General features: G+C 39.6%; 1 protein-coding gene across 2 annotated transcripts in view; it reads left to right on the top strand.

Moving 5' to 3' along the window:
* The window catches only part of LOC146377252 (collagen alpha-1(XIV) chain-like), a 153116-nt gene that overhangs the window by 35001 nt on the left and 100885 nt on the right, over positions 1 to 17230 (top strand). For both annotated transcript variants that reach the window (XM_084942671.1, XM_084942672.1), the window contains exons 6-14: positions 10400 to 10555; positions 10727 to 10846; positions 11189 to 11353; positions 12493 to 12657; positions 13072 to 13232; positions 14109 to 14238; positions 15446 to 15585; positions 15715 to 15844; positions 16996 to 17135. In XM_084942671.1, coding sequence (XP_084798797.1) covers positions 10400 to 10555; positions 10727 to 10846; positions 11189 to 11353; positions 12493 to 12657; positions 13072 to 13232; positions 14109 to 14238; positions 15446 to 15585; positions 15715 to 15844; positions 16996 to 17135 — 1307 coding nt within the window. The remainder of the gene's footprint in view (positions 1 to 10399; positions 10556 to 10726; positions 10847 to 11188; positions 11354 to 12492; positions 12658 to 13071; positions 13233 to 14108; positions 14239 to 15445; positions 15586 to 15714; positions 15845 to 16995; positions 17136 to 17230) is intronic.

The following is a 17230-nucleotide window of genomic DNA, read 5'->3' on the forward strand; positions in this document are numbered from 1 at the left end:
GCAGGGCAGCAGCTTCTCATCCTGTAATCATGCTCTCACCCCTTTTTTTTTTTTTTTTTTTTTTTTAGTGGAGTCACTTGGGAGGCTTTCTGGTTGTGGACGAAACAACTGTGCCGAAATGAAACTTATTGTTCAATGAAACTTATTGCAAATAAAAAACATCACAAACACGCTGAATAGTGCGAGTTGTGACTGGGGTTCACGGTTATTTCAAACATTATTTACAAAGTTAGGATGGTCAAAAACACAAATATCTACAAATGCAAAGTTACCATTTTATATTGCCAGAAATATTTGCTCGTCTGCCTTCACACACATATGAATTTGAGTGACATCCTGTTCTTAATCCATTGGGTTTAATACGATGTCGGCCCACCCTTTGCAGTTATAACAGCTTCAGCTCTTCTGGGAAGGTTTTCCACAAGGTTTAGGAGTGTTTATGGGATTCTTCTTCTTCCAGAAGCACATCCACTGTAAACCTGGATAAGTTGAATCTACTTTTAAAAAAATCAAGGTAACTTGTTGCCTTATATTTTTTAAGTAATGAAGCATTAGTTGAACAAATGCACTGGACTACGTTCAATGTACTTGAGCCCCTAAAGGAATGGAAGATTTGAATGTACTAATACAGTAACTGAAGATACTTAGTTACCATGTTTAACTCAGCTTATTAAGTAAGCATTACTCCATTACCAACTGAATTAAATTGTATATTCTCACTGATCAAACTTAACTTTTACAGTTCTTGAAAATCAAAATATATCTTTCAATCAATAGAGCCAGTAAAAGAAATACATACAACAATTTACTATTGGTGATGTCTTTGTTTCAGCAACAAAAGTAATAGAAAATGTATTCTTTACAATACTGAACTGTGTCTGTTGAAATATGGTGAATAAACTAACATGAGAAACTCATCCCTGCAGGACACTGGTATCTTAACATCAACAAATAACAAATTTGTCTGTGGAACGGCAAAAAATAAAGAATACAGGGAGAGAACTGGAGGGTGAACAAAAAACCAAACAAAATACTACATGGAGAGCCCATACTTCCCCTCCACCTTTCTGCTGATTCTTGAGTGTTTGAAGTTTGAGTTCAGAAGTTCAGAAGTACTTGTTGTTAAAAAAAGAAAAAAGAAAAAAAAGAAATCAAAAGTCTTCTTCCTGTACTTTGGGTAGTTGAGATGCAATGCATAGGTAAGGCCGAAGACGATGTGCATGGCCTGGGGCAGGTTCTCAACATCCATCACAATCTTGCCCCCTAAGATGATTCCCACTGAGGATGCATTGCGATGAAGGGACTGCATGTGCGGAGAAATGTTTTCTTGTTCATGGAAAAGGGTCTCCACTGGCACATCATTGTACAAATGTTCCTCATCATCAGTGTCGTGAAAAAAGGAACACAGGATCATCACGTCAACATGACAACACAGTGCTATAAACAGGCTCTATATGTACAAAGCTGATGTGCCTGCCCTGTCCAGTGTCCACCCACTGCCACAGAAAATCACTTGGGATAGTCAATGACAATAATAACAATAAAAAAGTAACTATTAACATATGCAAACCTTTAAATAATATGTATGGTAGAGAGAGAGGAGGGGAGGTGGAGAGAGGGGAAGGGAGGTCAAGGGAAAAGTGGAGAGGTAGTAAACAGGTGGAACTAGGGAATGGGGGATAAGAGGAAGTAAAGAAAAATCAGTTCCTTACAAGAACTTGAAGAAGGCAGATGGATCATTGCCGAAAATGACAGGAAGCCCCTTGAGGACAAGGCATCTGACCTCCGTCACATCCGAAGTCTGGTGGAATGAAGGAGGAGAGAGGAGATCACACATTTCGAATAGATTCAATATGAACAATATAATGATAATAATAATAATAATGGATTGGATTTATATAGCGCTTTTCAAGGCACCCAAAGCGCTTTACAATGCCACTATTCATCCACTCTCACATTCACACACTGGTGGAGGCAAGCTACAGTTGTAGCCACAGCTGCCTGGGGCAGACTGACAGAAGCGAGGTTGCCATATCGCGCCATCGGCCCCTCTGGCCAACACCAGTAGGCGGTAGGGTAAAGTGTCTTGCCCAAGGACACAACAACCAGGACAGAGAGCCCGGGGATCGAACCGTCTTCTGCCATCTACAGATGCGCTTCTCAACCCCCTGAGCCACGGTCGCAAACATAATAAAACATAATAAAAAGCACAACCATTTAAGTACTGGAACCCCTGTTAACCTGTTCAAACACCCAGTGTCACAACAACAGTCACCTCAAGGTGCTTTATATTAAAAGTTAGACCCTACAATAATACATACAGAGAAAAACCCAACAATCATATGACCCCCTATGAAAAAGCACTTTGGCAACAGTGGGAAGGAAAAACTCCCTTTTAACAAAAAGAAACCTCTGGCAGAACCAGGCTCAGTGAGTGGTTCTGGCAGAACCAGGCTCAGTGAGTGGTTCTGCCATCTGCTGCGACCAGTTAGGGTGAGAGAAGGAAGACAGGATAACACAGGATGTGATCTTTCAAGTTCAATCAAGTAGCCAACTGATTTCTATTATGTAAATATAGATTTGAAAATCAACTAACATTTGTTTGTTGCATCAGGTCAGGTGACACCTGTCTGTGAGACCCCTCTTTGACTTAAAGATCTCCATTAGTCTGGGACTGTGATGGTCAAGGGCCTCGTAGAACCAGTCTCAGGCTCTTAACAACCACTGTGCTGAACTCCAGAAACACCTAAAACATGTAAAAACAAAACATGTTCATGTTCAGATGACTTAACCATAGTGTTATCTTTTTATGCATCAACCCAGACTGCAATATTTCTCTTTAATATAATTTTGATGAGTACAACAGAGCCCCTTTGGTGAAATCAATTTAAAAACAAAGAACTTGTGGCTATAAATTAGCTAGCTAACATTCTCAGTGAATTCAAAGCTAACATTAGCTAAGGAAGTGTTGGGCGATGTTAGCTGGTTAACTACCTTATAACTTATCGATAAAATACACTAACTTATCAGTAATTAGGTTTGTTACTTCACCTATCAGTGGAGAAGCAACCAGTGTAGGTTTTGTTTGTTTTTGTTTTGTGACTAAACTCTGGTCATTCACCGAAGGCTTCAAACGTGGGCTGGACAACTTCCTCGCTTCAGTGCAGCTAATTGTTCATGTGTGTTCGGTTCCATGTCTGCTCTGTTTCACAAAGTCCAGAGCTCCTCAAAGCCACTCTGTCAAAACTGGTATGAACTAGATTTTTGATTATATTAAGTTGTTTGAGCTCAAACACATAATTACAATAAAATAGGCTAATAAAAAGTAGAACTTACTTAGAATTTATAATTAATGTAAAGAAATTACAGATGTTTAAGTAATATGCACTTGTTTCAGTAGAAGCTATTATTGATTGGACTTAAAAATACAATTACAATAAAAAAGGACATGAAAAAGCTCAGTTTAATCAAAAGTAACAAGTGATGTTCACAAATTAGACATATTTAAGTGATAAGAACTCATTATTTTTAAGTTGAATCAAAATCTGGGTTTACAGTGTTTTAGAGGTCAGACACTGATGTTGGATGAGCCTAGCTCACAGTCTCCGCTCTAATTCATCTCGAAGCTGTTCTGTCAGGTTGAGGTCAGGAGGACTCTGTGTAGGCCAGTCTAGTTCTCCCACACCAGACTTGCTCATCCTTACCTTTATGGACCTTGCTTTGTGCATCCCAAAATTGTTCCCACAAAGGTAGGAGCTGAAATGCTCTAAAATGTCTTGGTATGTTGAAACTAGTGCTGTCAGCGTTAATCTCGTTAAAATGACGTTAACGCTATAACCGCATTAACGCAGCAAATCTCCGTTAACGAGTTAATGCGGATCGCCCCGTGCGTGGGGCTACACAGCGCTAACGTGTTAACGAGCTAACCGTGCTAACACGTTGACGCCGTGCAGCCCCCCCACGTTAACTCCCGAACTGAGATTTGCCGCGTTAATTCGGTTTATCATTTTAACGAGATTAACGCTGACAGCACTAGTTGAAACATTAAGAGTTGCTTAACTAAGGGGCCGAGTCCAAATCCTGAAAAACAACCCCACACCACAATTCCCCTTCCACCAAACTTTACACTTGGCACAGCGCAGTCAGACAAATACTGTTGTCCTGGTAGCTGCCAAACTCAGACTTGTCTGTCAGATTTCCAGACACAGAAGCATGATTCATCACTCCGGAGAACACGGCTCCAGAGCAGTGGTGGCGAACTTTACACCTCTGCATCTGACGCTTTGCATTGCACTTGGTGAGGTTAGTTTTGGATGCAGCTGCTCGGCCAAGGAAACCCATGCTATGAAGCTCTCTCCTCACTGTACTTGGGGCCACATGATGTTTGGAGGTGTATAGTGACTGACTCCAGATAAAACTGGCGACCTCTGTGCACTATGCGCCTCAGTATCTGCTGACCTCTGTGATTTTGCGTGACCTACCCCTTTGTGGCCGTGTTGCTCTCATTCCCAATCACTTCCCATTTGTTATAATACCACTAACAGCTGACTGTGGAAATATTTAGTAGTGAGGAAATTTCACAGTTGGACATGTTGCATCTGAACAGGTGGCATCCTATCATGGCCCCACGCTGGTTTTAACTGAGCTCCTGAGGGTGACCCATTTTTTCATAAATATTTGTAGCAGTCTTCATGCCGAGGAACTTTATTTTACGCACCTGTGACAATGATTGGAACTCCTGAATTCAAAGATTTGAAAGGGTGAGTGACTACTTTCGACATTGTAATGTATCTTGGAATCTGCCTGTTACTGTTCTTAGTGTAATTTAATGGGAAAACAACACCACACGTAACAATGGCTAGTTGGACACTTCCTCTAAATTTAGCCAGTTATTTTCTAGAAAGTAAGCATTCAGTCACTTTAATAAATTTGTCTGTCTCTTTGTAGCACATATGCTAAAGAGGTCTGTGCTAAATTATGATATATAAAACTGGCTAGCAAGGCCAGTTCACCTAACTGTTCTCCCGTTTGGTAGAGCACTCAACAAACACACCTACACATGATCAGAGGGGGCGGAAAGGACCAGACGATGTTGAGATTAAGTGGCCTTTTATGCTACAACTTAGAGGAAATTGCCTATATGAAACATTTTGGTTCTTTATGGTAAACTGCGGGGTGGAGAAATTGATCTTATTACTATTCATCCTGAAACTATATATTGAGAAAACACCTTACATAAAATAAGTAATTCACCCCACGGATAAGATTGTTTCAGTGAAGCTAATACTTTGAGTATTATACCAAAAAAAATTAAAAATCAACTTGAGTTAAGCTGTTTGGGAGTAAGTGTCAAATTATTTGTGCAGTGAATTAGCCTCATCTTAGAGGTGAAGTGCACTTGTAAGAGTTTGTTCACTAAGGAATCAGTCTAGGAGAATAAAGGAAGGGTTCTCACTGATGTGGGGACTCTCTCTGCTGCTACTCTCCATCCATCTGCATGCCTGTCACTGTCCTCAATGTTAATTCCAGACACTGAAACACAATCACAGTGACGGGGGAAATAAAACTTAACTAGAGAGAGATTGAAATGACAGCACACTCTGTCTGATCCCTGGCTAAATAGAGGTCAGCAATAAATCAAGGCCGGCTGGGAAGAATGACTGTTAATGAGAACCGAGACAGACAAAGAGAGCAGAGACGACGAGGGTGGAAAAGTTTTCTAAACTACATGTGTTTGTGTTTAGATGTGTTGATAGGAGTCTCTCAATTTATCTGTTACTCTGCTGCACATTTATTACTCTCTGTATGCATACGTTTGAGTGTAAACTAAAGCTGCTTTGCTTTAGTTTATCTCTCTTTGAAGAAAGTATGTATCCAACAGTGACTGTGTTTTTAAACCTCCATGAGCATTTTTGAGTGGCTATGTAGTGTAACAAGTGCTCCCACTAACTGCTTGTCTCACAACACAACCCTCAGTCCTGTTTAGTCTCTGATGCTGCTCCCTGACTTTATAGCCAACAGTGGCTTCCATTGTTACAGTGCACATTTCTAATACCCATTACTCTACTCCCACACAAGTTAATCCAATTGTCTGGGAGCCACATACTTTTCCCCACAGCTCTGCAGACTCTGTGGGCTTTGAATTGTAAAACGTGGTCAGCCTCTGTCTTTCCCATAGACACAGGTGGGCAGTCTAATCACGCTCATGCATGCCAGTTATGCTTGGGATTAGGTCCACGTGTGTGTCTGTGTGTAAATAGTTTCATTCAGCACTTTTACTAACCATGTGCTTCCAAGCAAACAAGGTTTAGACTGTAAATTTGGCTTGAGCAGTACTTTTGTGTCATAGTAGTGGTGTGACATGGGGGGAAATGGTCTTGTGGGGGTTTTTTTTCAGTCTAACATATAAACATTAAAATCATCACCACCACGTACAGTATTTATGTAGAAAAACTGGCCACAGCACAGAAGAATTGAAATCAGCAGTAAGCGTCTAATAAAACATGATGACTGAACATAACAGCTGCTTTAGTTTCAGGGTTCCAGTTATATGTATGTTGGTTCACCATCACACTATTCTTTTTTCTGAGCTCTATTGTACCACCACTAAAAAGTAAGCCTTTTAACGTTAAAATGTTAAAATGTAAATTTGAACCTTGAACATCGGGTGGCTTGTTCCCATGATAGAATTGCATTATTTTTAGCCTATGAGAAAATTCTTTTTACTTCACAGTGCTGTGTAAAAGTCTCGATCCAGTACTAATTTCTAGTTGAGAAAATGGGAAATAGGCGGAATGAATTACAGAAAAATGACCAAACACATGGAAATAGGTAAGGCAACAGCAGAGGCTGTATAGTTCTTACACAGTACTGTACACATGAAATATAAAAATCTAAAATCAATTGTCTTTTATAAAACACAGTAACAATGCAGTACTTATGTAGACAGAAATGCTTACCTATATGAAAATTATACTCTGTCATAACACTTTGTATTTCATGGCAGGAGTGTCGCCCATTAGTCAGGCAGGTGGAATGAGCTTAGCAGTGAAGTGGAGAGAGGCAGTGAAGTGAGTAAACATAAACTTGGACAAAAGAAAGACTTGGCTCCACAGAAAGTGTCAATACATCTGTGACCTTTCACTGCCCTCAGATACAGCACTTTGGCTTTTTACCTTCATTCCAACTTTGGTTCTCTTCTTTGCTTTCACTCTGTTCCCCCCGTACACACTTTGACCCACAGCAGAGGCGTTAGATGAGAAGAAAAAAGGGAAGAAAGAGGTAGGGCAAAAGAGGAGAAAAAGACAGATGGGGCTTATAAGGAGGAGAACCTTTGACTAGCCTACTGGTGACTATCAGAGAGCATATTGAGATTATAATACAGCTACAGTAGAAACATACTAGGAGCGCTTTTTTTGCTAGGAGAACTACGTTATCATGTCCATGAGCCTCTCAATCTGATAATGCTGTGTTGGTGATATTCCTCCAACATCGTAATCAATGTTGCCACAGAGACAATCACATTTTTGTGATGTCACAGTTTTGCAGCTTGTGGGGAAAGACTACACATGGGATCAAATTTATCTACAGGGCTTTTTCTGCCAAAAAAAACAATTAAAAGCCATTTGAGCACCTATGCGCAATTTAGAGTCACCAGTTACCTAACCCCACTAACTGCATGTCTTTGAAATGTGGGGGGAAGCCGGAGGACCCGGAGAGAACCCACACGAACACGGTGAGAGCCTGGGCCTGATGGTGGAATTGAACTCAGGACCTTCTTGCTGTGAGTGCTAACACCACCGTGCCACCGTGCCGCCCTACATGGTTAATGTGAAATTAGTAGCAGTCCTAACCGTGAATAAGTGAGATGCATAATTTTCCTTAGTGTCTGTCAGTATTTGATTACTGTTGCTTGCGCTAGGAAGTGAAAGGCAGCTTTGGCATCTAGCTCATAGTTCAGTGTAAGCCGACTGTGGTTCAAATAAAATCGAAATAAAAAATTGGTTATGTGAAAATTTAAATAAATGTATGATATTACGTAACCTAAATGGTGACAAAATAACCTGCCCTAACAATTAAATAAACATTATGGTCAACTCAACAGACTGCTGACAGATGTCAGCAGGAGTAATGTGAAGGACAGCAGCACCCTTAATTGCTGGGTCCGATGTAAAACACCAGTATTATGCCTAATTAACGTTCTCACCACCCTGACAATAGACTCAGGAATGACCAGCGAGCTGTACTTAGCTGTAATTACTGACCCTCTAATCCTCTGTTTACCACCTCCTGCTGGCTTTTCACATTTAACAACCCCCCCACCCTTGGTTTCTTTCTTTCTTAACCATTAACCTTTTCCTTGCCTTTCTATTTAGTTACTATAGATAATAAAAAATGAATATCTATAATTTTATGTCAAAGAGTAGCTGCTCGATTGATTTGATCTATATGTCCTGTTTTGGTGCTTATTTATGGTTGTTCCTATAAAATCTTTAATGCTAGAGTCTCTTTAAAGGCCACATTTGCTTGTTTTGTAATAGAGTAACCTCCACAAAGATATCGATATGATCTTTGGCCTTACAACCTTTTGCCATTTTGCCGAAAGTCCCGAACAAAGCCTTCTTCTTTTCCTCTCTTCAAAACAAGAGGTATTATTCAACTCTGATATAAAATCACACTCTTTTTCCCTTGTCAAAACAATAACCTTTGTGCATTTCACGGGCACCTTTTTCTATGTTATGCATTTGCAAGCCACAGATTGTCATCAGCTATCTCCCGACCTTGTTGTTTTCCCTTCTCTCGTTTGTCGGCTGCCTGTAGCAGATGGATGGTTCAAACAGTCAGACACACACAGACAGCAGACAGAAGGCTCCGTCTGGAAAATTGCTTCTTGAAATAAATACCTGTGTGGTTTATCGTTAGACGATGTAGCTTATTTATTCATTTTTATCTTGAGAAAGTGTTGGCTTGAATCAATAACACGGAAAGCACAGATGGTGAGGTAAGTGTAAATGTTACGAAGCATGTTTTGCTGTGTTTATAGCATTTATGCATCACTGCCACTGTTTGAATAAATACGTCCCAGCATGTTTTATATTTGTTCTTTATTTTCAAGCAATTTAGCACACGCCTGTGCTAATTAACATGTTAAACCAAAGACCCTGTTGTGCTTAGTTCCAAATGGCTTTGTTAAAGTTGGCAGGAGCTGAATTTTTAGTCAAAACACAAATAAATCCACATTTCCTACTGTCAGCTATTTGCTTTATGGCTTTTTCTTCAATGAGACACAAAGGTCCGACATTATGAGCATGCCATAGATTAATAGCGATTACTTTCCTGTAGACAGGAAAGTGGTTTATGTTACAAATTTAAGTAGATATATTTCTTTTCAGGATACCAAAGAAAGGTGGATGAGCAGTTATAAATTACAATGAATGAACTGATTTATGTGCTGTGCTTATATTGCAGTCATACTGTCCCTGTATTGTAAGGATTTGTTTGGAAAGAAACACTTGTGGTAGGTCTCCAGTAAGCTTATGTAAGTCTGAAGTGATGGAAATGGGCTGCTAGTTTTATAATGCTGCTGTTTCAGTCTTTTAAACCACTGGAAGCGCTTTTACTCTGCAAGCCCCAGTCTTCATTTGCACTTAAGTGCTTTTCCTACCACACTGATGGATGTGCGAGGGAGCAATTTACATTCATTTGCTACTTTGTTAGGTACACCTGTTTAACTGTATGTTTGAGATGGTATAGATGATCGTCTGATGTTCAAATTGAGCATCAGAATGGGGATGAAGGTGATATAAATTACTTTTGAACATTGCGTGGTTGTTGGTGCCAGACATGTTGGTCTGAGTATTTCAGAAACTGCTGATCTGCTGGAATTTTCCCACAAAACCCCCTCTAGGTTTTACAGAGAATGGTCTGAATAAGAGAAAATATCCACTGAGTGACAAAATGCCTTGCTGATATCAGAAGTCAGATGAGGATGGCCAGACTCCTTTGAGCTGATAGGAAGCCAACAGCAAATAACCTCTCATTACAACAAACATGATGTGCATTTAGAGATGCAGAAGAGCATCTCTAACTGCACAACATGTTGAACCTTGAAGAAAATGGGCTGGTACGCAGAGTCTGAATGCCACTCTGCGTACCAGTTCTGTCAGCTAAGAACAAGAAACTGAGGCCAAGATTAACACAAGTTAACCAAATCTGGACAATAGAAGACTGAAAAATGTTCCCTGGTCTGATGAGCCTCAAGTGACATGCAGATAGGGTCAGAATGCAACATAAAAAACATTGGACACACATTGCACATTGAAAATAAAAATAATGTGGATTTAATGGTATTATCGTTTTCTTTAATTACTAGTCTTTCTCCTTCCTCCTTTTTTTTCAGTTGACCAGTTTGTGTGTCACACTGAGGCTATTGCGGATATTGTGATCCTGGTGGACGGCTCCTGGAGTATTGGCCGACTAAACTTCAGGCTGGTCCGTATGTTCTTGGAAAACCTGGTCAATGCCTTTGATGTTGGCATTGATAAAACAAGGATAGGTGGGTCCTGGCTTCTTTCCTTCTTGAACAGATGGGTTCACAATGGGACCAATATGGCTGTTTTAGCCATGAATTAAGTTGTTTTCGTCTATCGAATTAGTTCAAGTTTGAGTGAATATTACTAGGAAATGACAAGCTGTGTGTAATTGTGTCATGTTGTTCATTTATCAGGTCTCGCACAGTACAGTGGCGATCCCAGGATTGAGTGGCATTTAAATGCTTTCTCAACTAAAGATGCAGTCGTTGATGCTGTCAGGAACCTGCCCTACAAAGGAGGAAACACCCTCACAGGTACTGACCCTCTGTGATTTTGCCTTTTGTTTTACAATAGTAGATTAAAAAGTTCTCCCTTGCCATTCTCTTCCCAATTGTCTTTTTAAAAGTCGTGTTATGATCGCTACTTTCACACACTACTATTATTCTATTGTTATTTTTACTTATCTTTGCTGGATATTTTTGAATACACACACACACACACACACACACACACACACACACACACACACACACATATATATATATATATAAATAAAAAATTGATATTACTGTGTCATCAAGTATGCCACCTTACAGCTACCTGATTAATCCTTCTTCACTTACTATCCTTTTTACTCTCTACTCTTTTTTTCACAGGTCTTGCATTGACTTTTATCTTGGAGAACTGTTTCAAGCCCGAATCTGGTGCAAGGCCTGGATTACCCAAGATTGGGATCCTGATCACCGATGGAAAGTCCCAAGATGATGTTATACCACCAGCTGAGGAACTGAGAAATGCTGGTGTTGAACTGTTTGCTATCGGTGAGATAAACTACAGATCATATTTTTAACTTAATCTCCACAGTGGCAGACCTTAGTTTTTGGACTACTGTTTTTAAGGCTGGAGCTTAACATTCTAGCTAGTGTCAACTTTTTTGTTTTTATTTTTATTTTTCATTCTGGACATGATTTACATGAAAATATGTGGCAGAAAGGTGTTGTTAGCTAAGGCTGGTTAGCTAGCTAGCTAGCTAGCTAGGTTACTAAGGTGCATTTGTTATATTAAAACACAATATTAAAATGCATGCTGCGGCTACTCAAAAACGCAACAAAATAATTGGTACTTAGAGCAGTAAAAGTATTGATTCACCCCATATATCGTTATATTTTGATTCCAAGTAGCCAGGTTTGCTTTTCTTTTTGTGTTTATGAACAGTAGGTCTCCAGGCTTTCTGGTCCATTTAATTTTTTTTTCTTTGGACATTGGGTGCTTTTTCATTCAGTTGCAATCCTGTTCTTGTACTTGCACATTTTAAAAAGAAGTGGCAGGGCTAAAAAAAAAAAAAAAAAATGACAGCCCTTCAACAGATCCATCTAGTGTTCACTGAAACCTCATCATTAATGGTCACTTTGAAATGGTGGCTGTCAAGAAGTCATTACTAAGGAAGGGAAACAGGGAGAAAAGGCACAGTTATGACAAATTACTCAAGATTTGAACTAAAAGTTGCTGAATCTGAAATTTTTGGTTCATTTCATCATCACTATAGAGAAAGGACAAGAGAGACTCGAGCGTTTCCCCTGACAAATCTCCCAGTTAAACGTTTCCTTGTTTTTTTGTAATTTTATAATCCAGTGCAACATTGAGGCATACTTCAGCCTCATTATCTGTCCGAATGCAAGACTCACTTTTTCATATTTTTGCACATTTCCCATCAAGGCTTCTAATTATTGGGCAACCTTTTTATAGATTTAGCGTTGAATTGGCATCAGTTGGTTTGTCATGCTTTTGACAGGACTTGCCATTCTTTTTTGTGTATTCATGTGGATACAGTACTCATGTGAGTGTTTTGGGGAGGGGTTGGCTTTTGCTTTTTTTGACAACAACTGAAAAAGATATATCACGTTGTGTCCTAGATGTTAACTTTCATGTATGTGCCAGTCATTCCTATGTATTTTTCCAGGTGTAAAGAATGCAGACGAGAATGAGCTGCGCTCCATCGCCTCACAACCGGAGAGCAATCACGTCTACAATGTGGCTGACTTTAACATTATGAGCTCTATTGTAGGGGGGCTAACAAAAACAGTGTGCAAACAGGTGGAGCAGCAGGACAAAGACATCAAGCAGAGTAAGAGCAAATTGGAAAACTGAAGAAACCTTACTAACATGCAAACAAGAATACTAGTAGGAACTCTGTGTCATGAGGAGTAAAGCATAAAGGAAAAGAGTTGTTAAACAAATGGTATCCTGAGTGATCACTTTGACTAGTTGTGTATCAATAAATGACCAAATGATAAAAAGTCAGAGTTAACGTCTAACGGTAGTTACAAAGTAAATTTGTTTACTATGAATCAAACCTTGTGTATGTAAAAAAAAAAAAAAAAAAAAAAAAAAAGGTTCGCTGGCCTATAGGAACTGTTTAACAGGACACCATTAAGTCAGATCGAATGTTCATTTGATCTGACTTAATGGGATTTGCACTTGAAAGTTATATCCAATCTGAGGCAGCCTGTTGGCCTGTCCTTACATTTTTGTCTTTCAGAACATATACCAGAGACAACGGGAATGCCACTTAACCTAGTGACATCAGACATCACGGCCCAAAGCTTTCGGGTTTCATGGAGCCATGCCCCCGGAAATGTAGAGAAATACAGAGTTGTTTATTATCCCACTCAGGGAAGAGACCCAGGAGATCCACAGGAGGTAAATAGTGTATTATTTGCTGAAAACCACACATCAAACCAGCCAGAGCTGAGGAAGTCAACATATTTTATGTCGTGATATATTTATCACGACATAAAATCAAGAAATATCCATTTTATTCCATGGACATGACTCTCTCACTCTGTTCAGCTTTGCATACAGATGTGCTGAAGGATAAGCAGCAGCTAAAAAATACTACAGTCAGTAGGAGGAGTGTGAGGTGGGCAAAATGTACTTTTCCATAATATTTATGACACCAGGGGGAGTTATCAAGGATCGGGCAGGTTTATAGTTTGAGATCAGTTTTTCCTCGAGATGTCAGTGCTATCGCCCATCCATACCTCTCACTTTCATCTCTCTATTCACTTCTCCCCAGAATATCTTTGCAGGTTATGACGACTCACTAGAAATGATACTGTTGCTTGAACCAGGCACCTGCTTGATTTTTCCAGAACATTTGACCACAGAAGCCATTAAATCTTTCACTTAGCTGGGTTTACAGAGACCAGATGTTCTGGAGCCTCATGTAAAGAGACCTTTCCAGCTGGCTCACTGTGGGCCTAATCTTTATCACAACTGTCATCCTTTTAGTTCAGAATGAAAAAGAAAAATATTCTTCAAGTTTTAAACGTTTGTGCTTTATCCCATTCAATAAATCGATTGTTTCCTTCTTCCTTTCCCATTCTCTTCCAATCTCTCCTTTCTTTCCTGGTTTTCTCTCGCTTTCCTCACTTCTGTTTTTCATTTTTATGTCTCCCTATTTATTGCCTCAATTACCATTTTTCATGCCATTCTATCCCTTCCAACTCTTCACACCTTCTTTTCCATCTTTCATATTCTCTTACTTCCCCGACTGACCCTCCTGCACCCCTGCAGGCTGTAGTGGTCGGGAGTGAGTCTTCAGTGGTGTTACAGCATCTTAGCTCCCTCACTGAGTACCAACTGGCTGTGTTTGCTGTGTATGCAAGCAAGGCGAGTGCAGCTCTGAGAGGATCAGAAACAACGCGTAAGTTTATTCTTGCAAACACACATGTATAAGTGTGCTTATAAGGCTCCACACTCAGAACACAATTTAATAACAATGGCTTAAAAAGTTACAGCTGCAGAAGCCAGACATATTGAAAATGCACTTACAGTGCTGTGCAAAAGTCTTGAGCTATTTCTTTATATTCTGCTTCCAAGGAGTTTTCCTATCATTTTTTTTAAAAAGGGTTCAGTCTTGAAGAATAATTCTCCAGGCTCTCTGTAGGTCTTTCAAAGTTTTTCTATCTTTCTATCTAAAACTATAGAAAGAAAGTAAAGCAGATGAACAGTATCTGAAGTTCATGTGAGTACGAAAAAGGAAAATGTCCAGCAAAGACCCGACACAGGACCTTAGAGATGCATTTCGCCCATTGGTTGCTTTTTCACAGCGGTGTTGGAGATCTTGTCAAAACTGATACAATTATTAATGCAGAAATCCACAGTCAGATTTTTGTTCACCATGAAATACAATCTGGACAAACTGATTGGCAAAGGCTTCATTTTCCCACATGACAATGATCCCAAACACACTGCCAAAGCAGTAAAAAATATGCTTGTAAGGACTTCATAATAATATCACATTATTAAGCTTTAGCAAGTTCTTAATTCATCATTTATATATCATATCATCATCCATATGAATGATGAATTAAGTACTTGCTAATATCTTACTAATAATATTAATAAAGCTTAATAGTGTGACATTATTGTAAAATGCTACTGTATACTTATACATACTCCACAGTGGAGTACTATCTGTCATGGATTGGCCTCCCCAGAGCCCAGACGTCAACATTGTTGAAGCAGTATTTGAACATCTCGTCAGAGGGACATACAACATCATTTAAATACCTCTGACAGATGGAAAGAAGAGCTTTGAATGTCCTTCGGGAAGCCTGGAGAGAACTTGAAGATGTCTTAAAGAAGAAAGCTTGAAAGCTTGGATAAATATATTAATATATATTAAAAATATATGGTTGGCTCAATACTTTGCACAGCAGTAACTAATACAGCAATAAAGAATTTTATGCTTAAAGGTCAAATCCACCTTAAGCAGTATACCCTGATGTTTATAGTTATTACAAAAATCCATTCATGTGATTCCTCCTTTATTGAAATTTGCCATGTTATTTCGTTTTTTGCTGTGTGCGGTCGTGATGTGTGTGTATGATGTGTGTGTATGCATGTAGTGGCTCTTCCCACAGTCACCGGCCTCCAGCTGTTTGATGTGAGTCACAACACCATGAAAATAAAATGGAACAGTGTGGATGGAGTCTCTGGCTACATGCTGCTTTATGCACCTCTGACAGATGACTTGGATGAGAAAGAGGTAGTAACAAGAAATAACAAAATAAGGGGAGGATGAATTGTTTATTTAGTTCAAAGTTGTAAACCTGGAATTTGCTAACATGACATCCAAAGTTTTGTTTTAAATCCTGAAGTTTCTTTTTGTCCCTAGATAAGGGTGTCAGATGCAGTGACGGAGCTGGAGCTGGATGGGTTGATCCCTCACACCGAATACACCGTCACTGTTTATGCCATGTTCGGCGAGGAGGCCAGTGAACCTGATACAAACCAGGAAACCACATGTGAGTAATGCCCACCCAAACAGTTTTTAATTCTTAGCCTTTTTGATTGAAATTAATAAAAATTCAAATAACCCAATAGTCAGACATTCAAACATTGTAAAAGAGAAAACTGGATCATATGTCTTCTTCATAAAAAGTGTCCTTAATGTCAAAAACTCAGACTGGTTCTCATGAAGCTGGCAAAAATGGCTGAAACAGTGATGTTTTCTCCAAGGTCAAAACTCATAGTTGTTATGCAGCAATAACTGTAGACAGCTGACCTTGTTTCCATATATGATAATAGTCTGCTCTGATTGTCTCTTACAAAATGAGAAAAATTAGCCTATTTATTGTAATAAAGAAATTAAATCCAAGTGTCTTTGACTGATGATTAACTTAGTCACTTAATCATTGTGAACAGACGCCCATACCATGTCCACTCCATGTACGCAGACTACTTCATTGTTTTCCAACCATTTGGAGCCACGGCACATATTTCACATTAGAAAAATCACACGGCACTAAAAGCATATTTATAATTTTTCCTCGCGCACCAGGTATAGTGGAATTGGCTCGGTTTGTCCCCAGTATACCATTTTTTTCTTTCTTCTGACCACTACTCATGCTAGGGCCTTCTCCATGACCCAGGTCAGATTGACTACTTTTGCTTTTCAAATATTTATCTACTGCTATCTGGCTGTGTCGTCTCACTCACGGCATGACTATTACATAATTTCATCTTTGCCTTCTTCTGTTTTTACTGGCAGTTGGCAACCCAACTGCTAGTGGCAGTACAACTACTAGAGGGTAGTTGTACTGTCCTCTAGTGGAAGAGAATGTAATTGTTCTGCCCGTTACTCATGCCGGTTGCTTAAAGAACTAATCAGGTGGAACCTGATTAGTTCACATGAAGCCTAACAAGCAGCTAGCAGCACCCACCCATCACCAACAGCTTTATACTTAATATTAATTTAAATGGGTGAGGTAAAAAGAAATCACACCGCAAGCAGTTAATATGTCCAAAAAATACCAAAACTACTTTTATACAAGGCTGAACACGTGCTCATTTTTGCTCCAAAGTTAGACTCAGTCTTTGGCATGGGCTTCCTTTTTTTCACAGCCAGAGTTTAACGCCTGATCAGCCTGAGCTTTCTCTGTCTCTCCCCCTCCAGTACCACTGAGTCCTCCCAGCAACCTCCAGTTTTCTGACATTACCCACAACTCGGCCCACATCAGCTGGGACCCCGCGCCTAGTGGAGTTAATGGTTACCGCATCATGTGGGACAAGACAGACGGACTAGTCACAGACGAGGTGACGTGTGACCGTTTTTTTTTTTCTTTCATGTTTTGGGAATTTTGTTTCTGAGTGCCAAGATGAAATAAGAAATGAGAAAAAAAGAAATGAGA

This window comes from Perissodus microlepis, chromosome 11 (genome assembly GCF_051167445.1).
Source record: "Perissodus microlepis isolate ML-2025 ecotype Zambia chromosome 11, ASM5116744v1, whole genome shotgun sequence".
In the NCBI taxonomy this organism is placed as follows: domain Eukaryota; kingdom Metazoa; phylum Chordata; class Actinopteri; order Cichliformes; family Cichlidae; genus Perissodus; species Perissodus microlepis.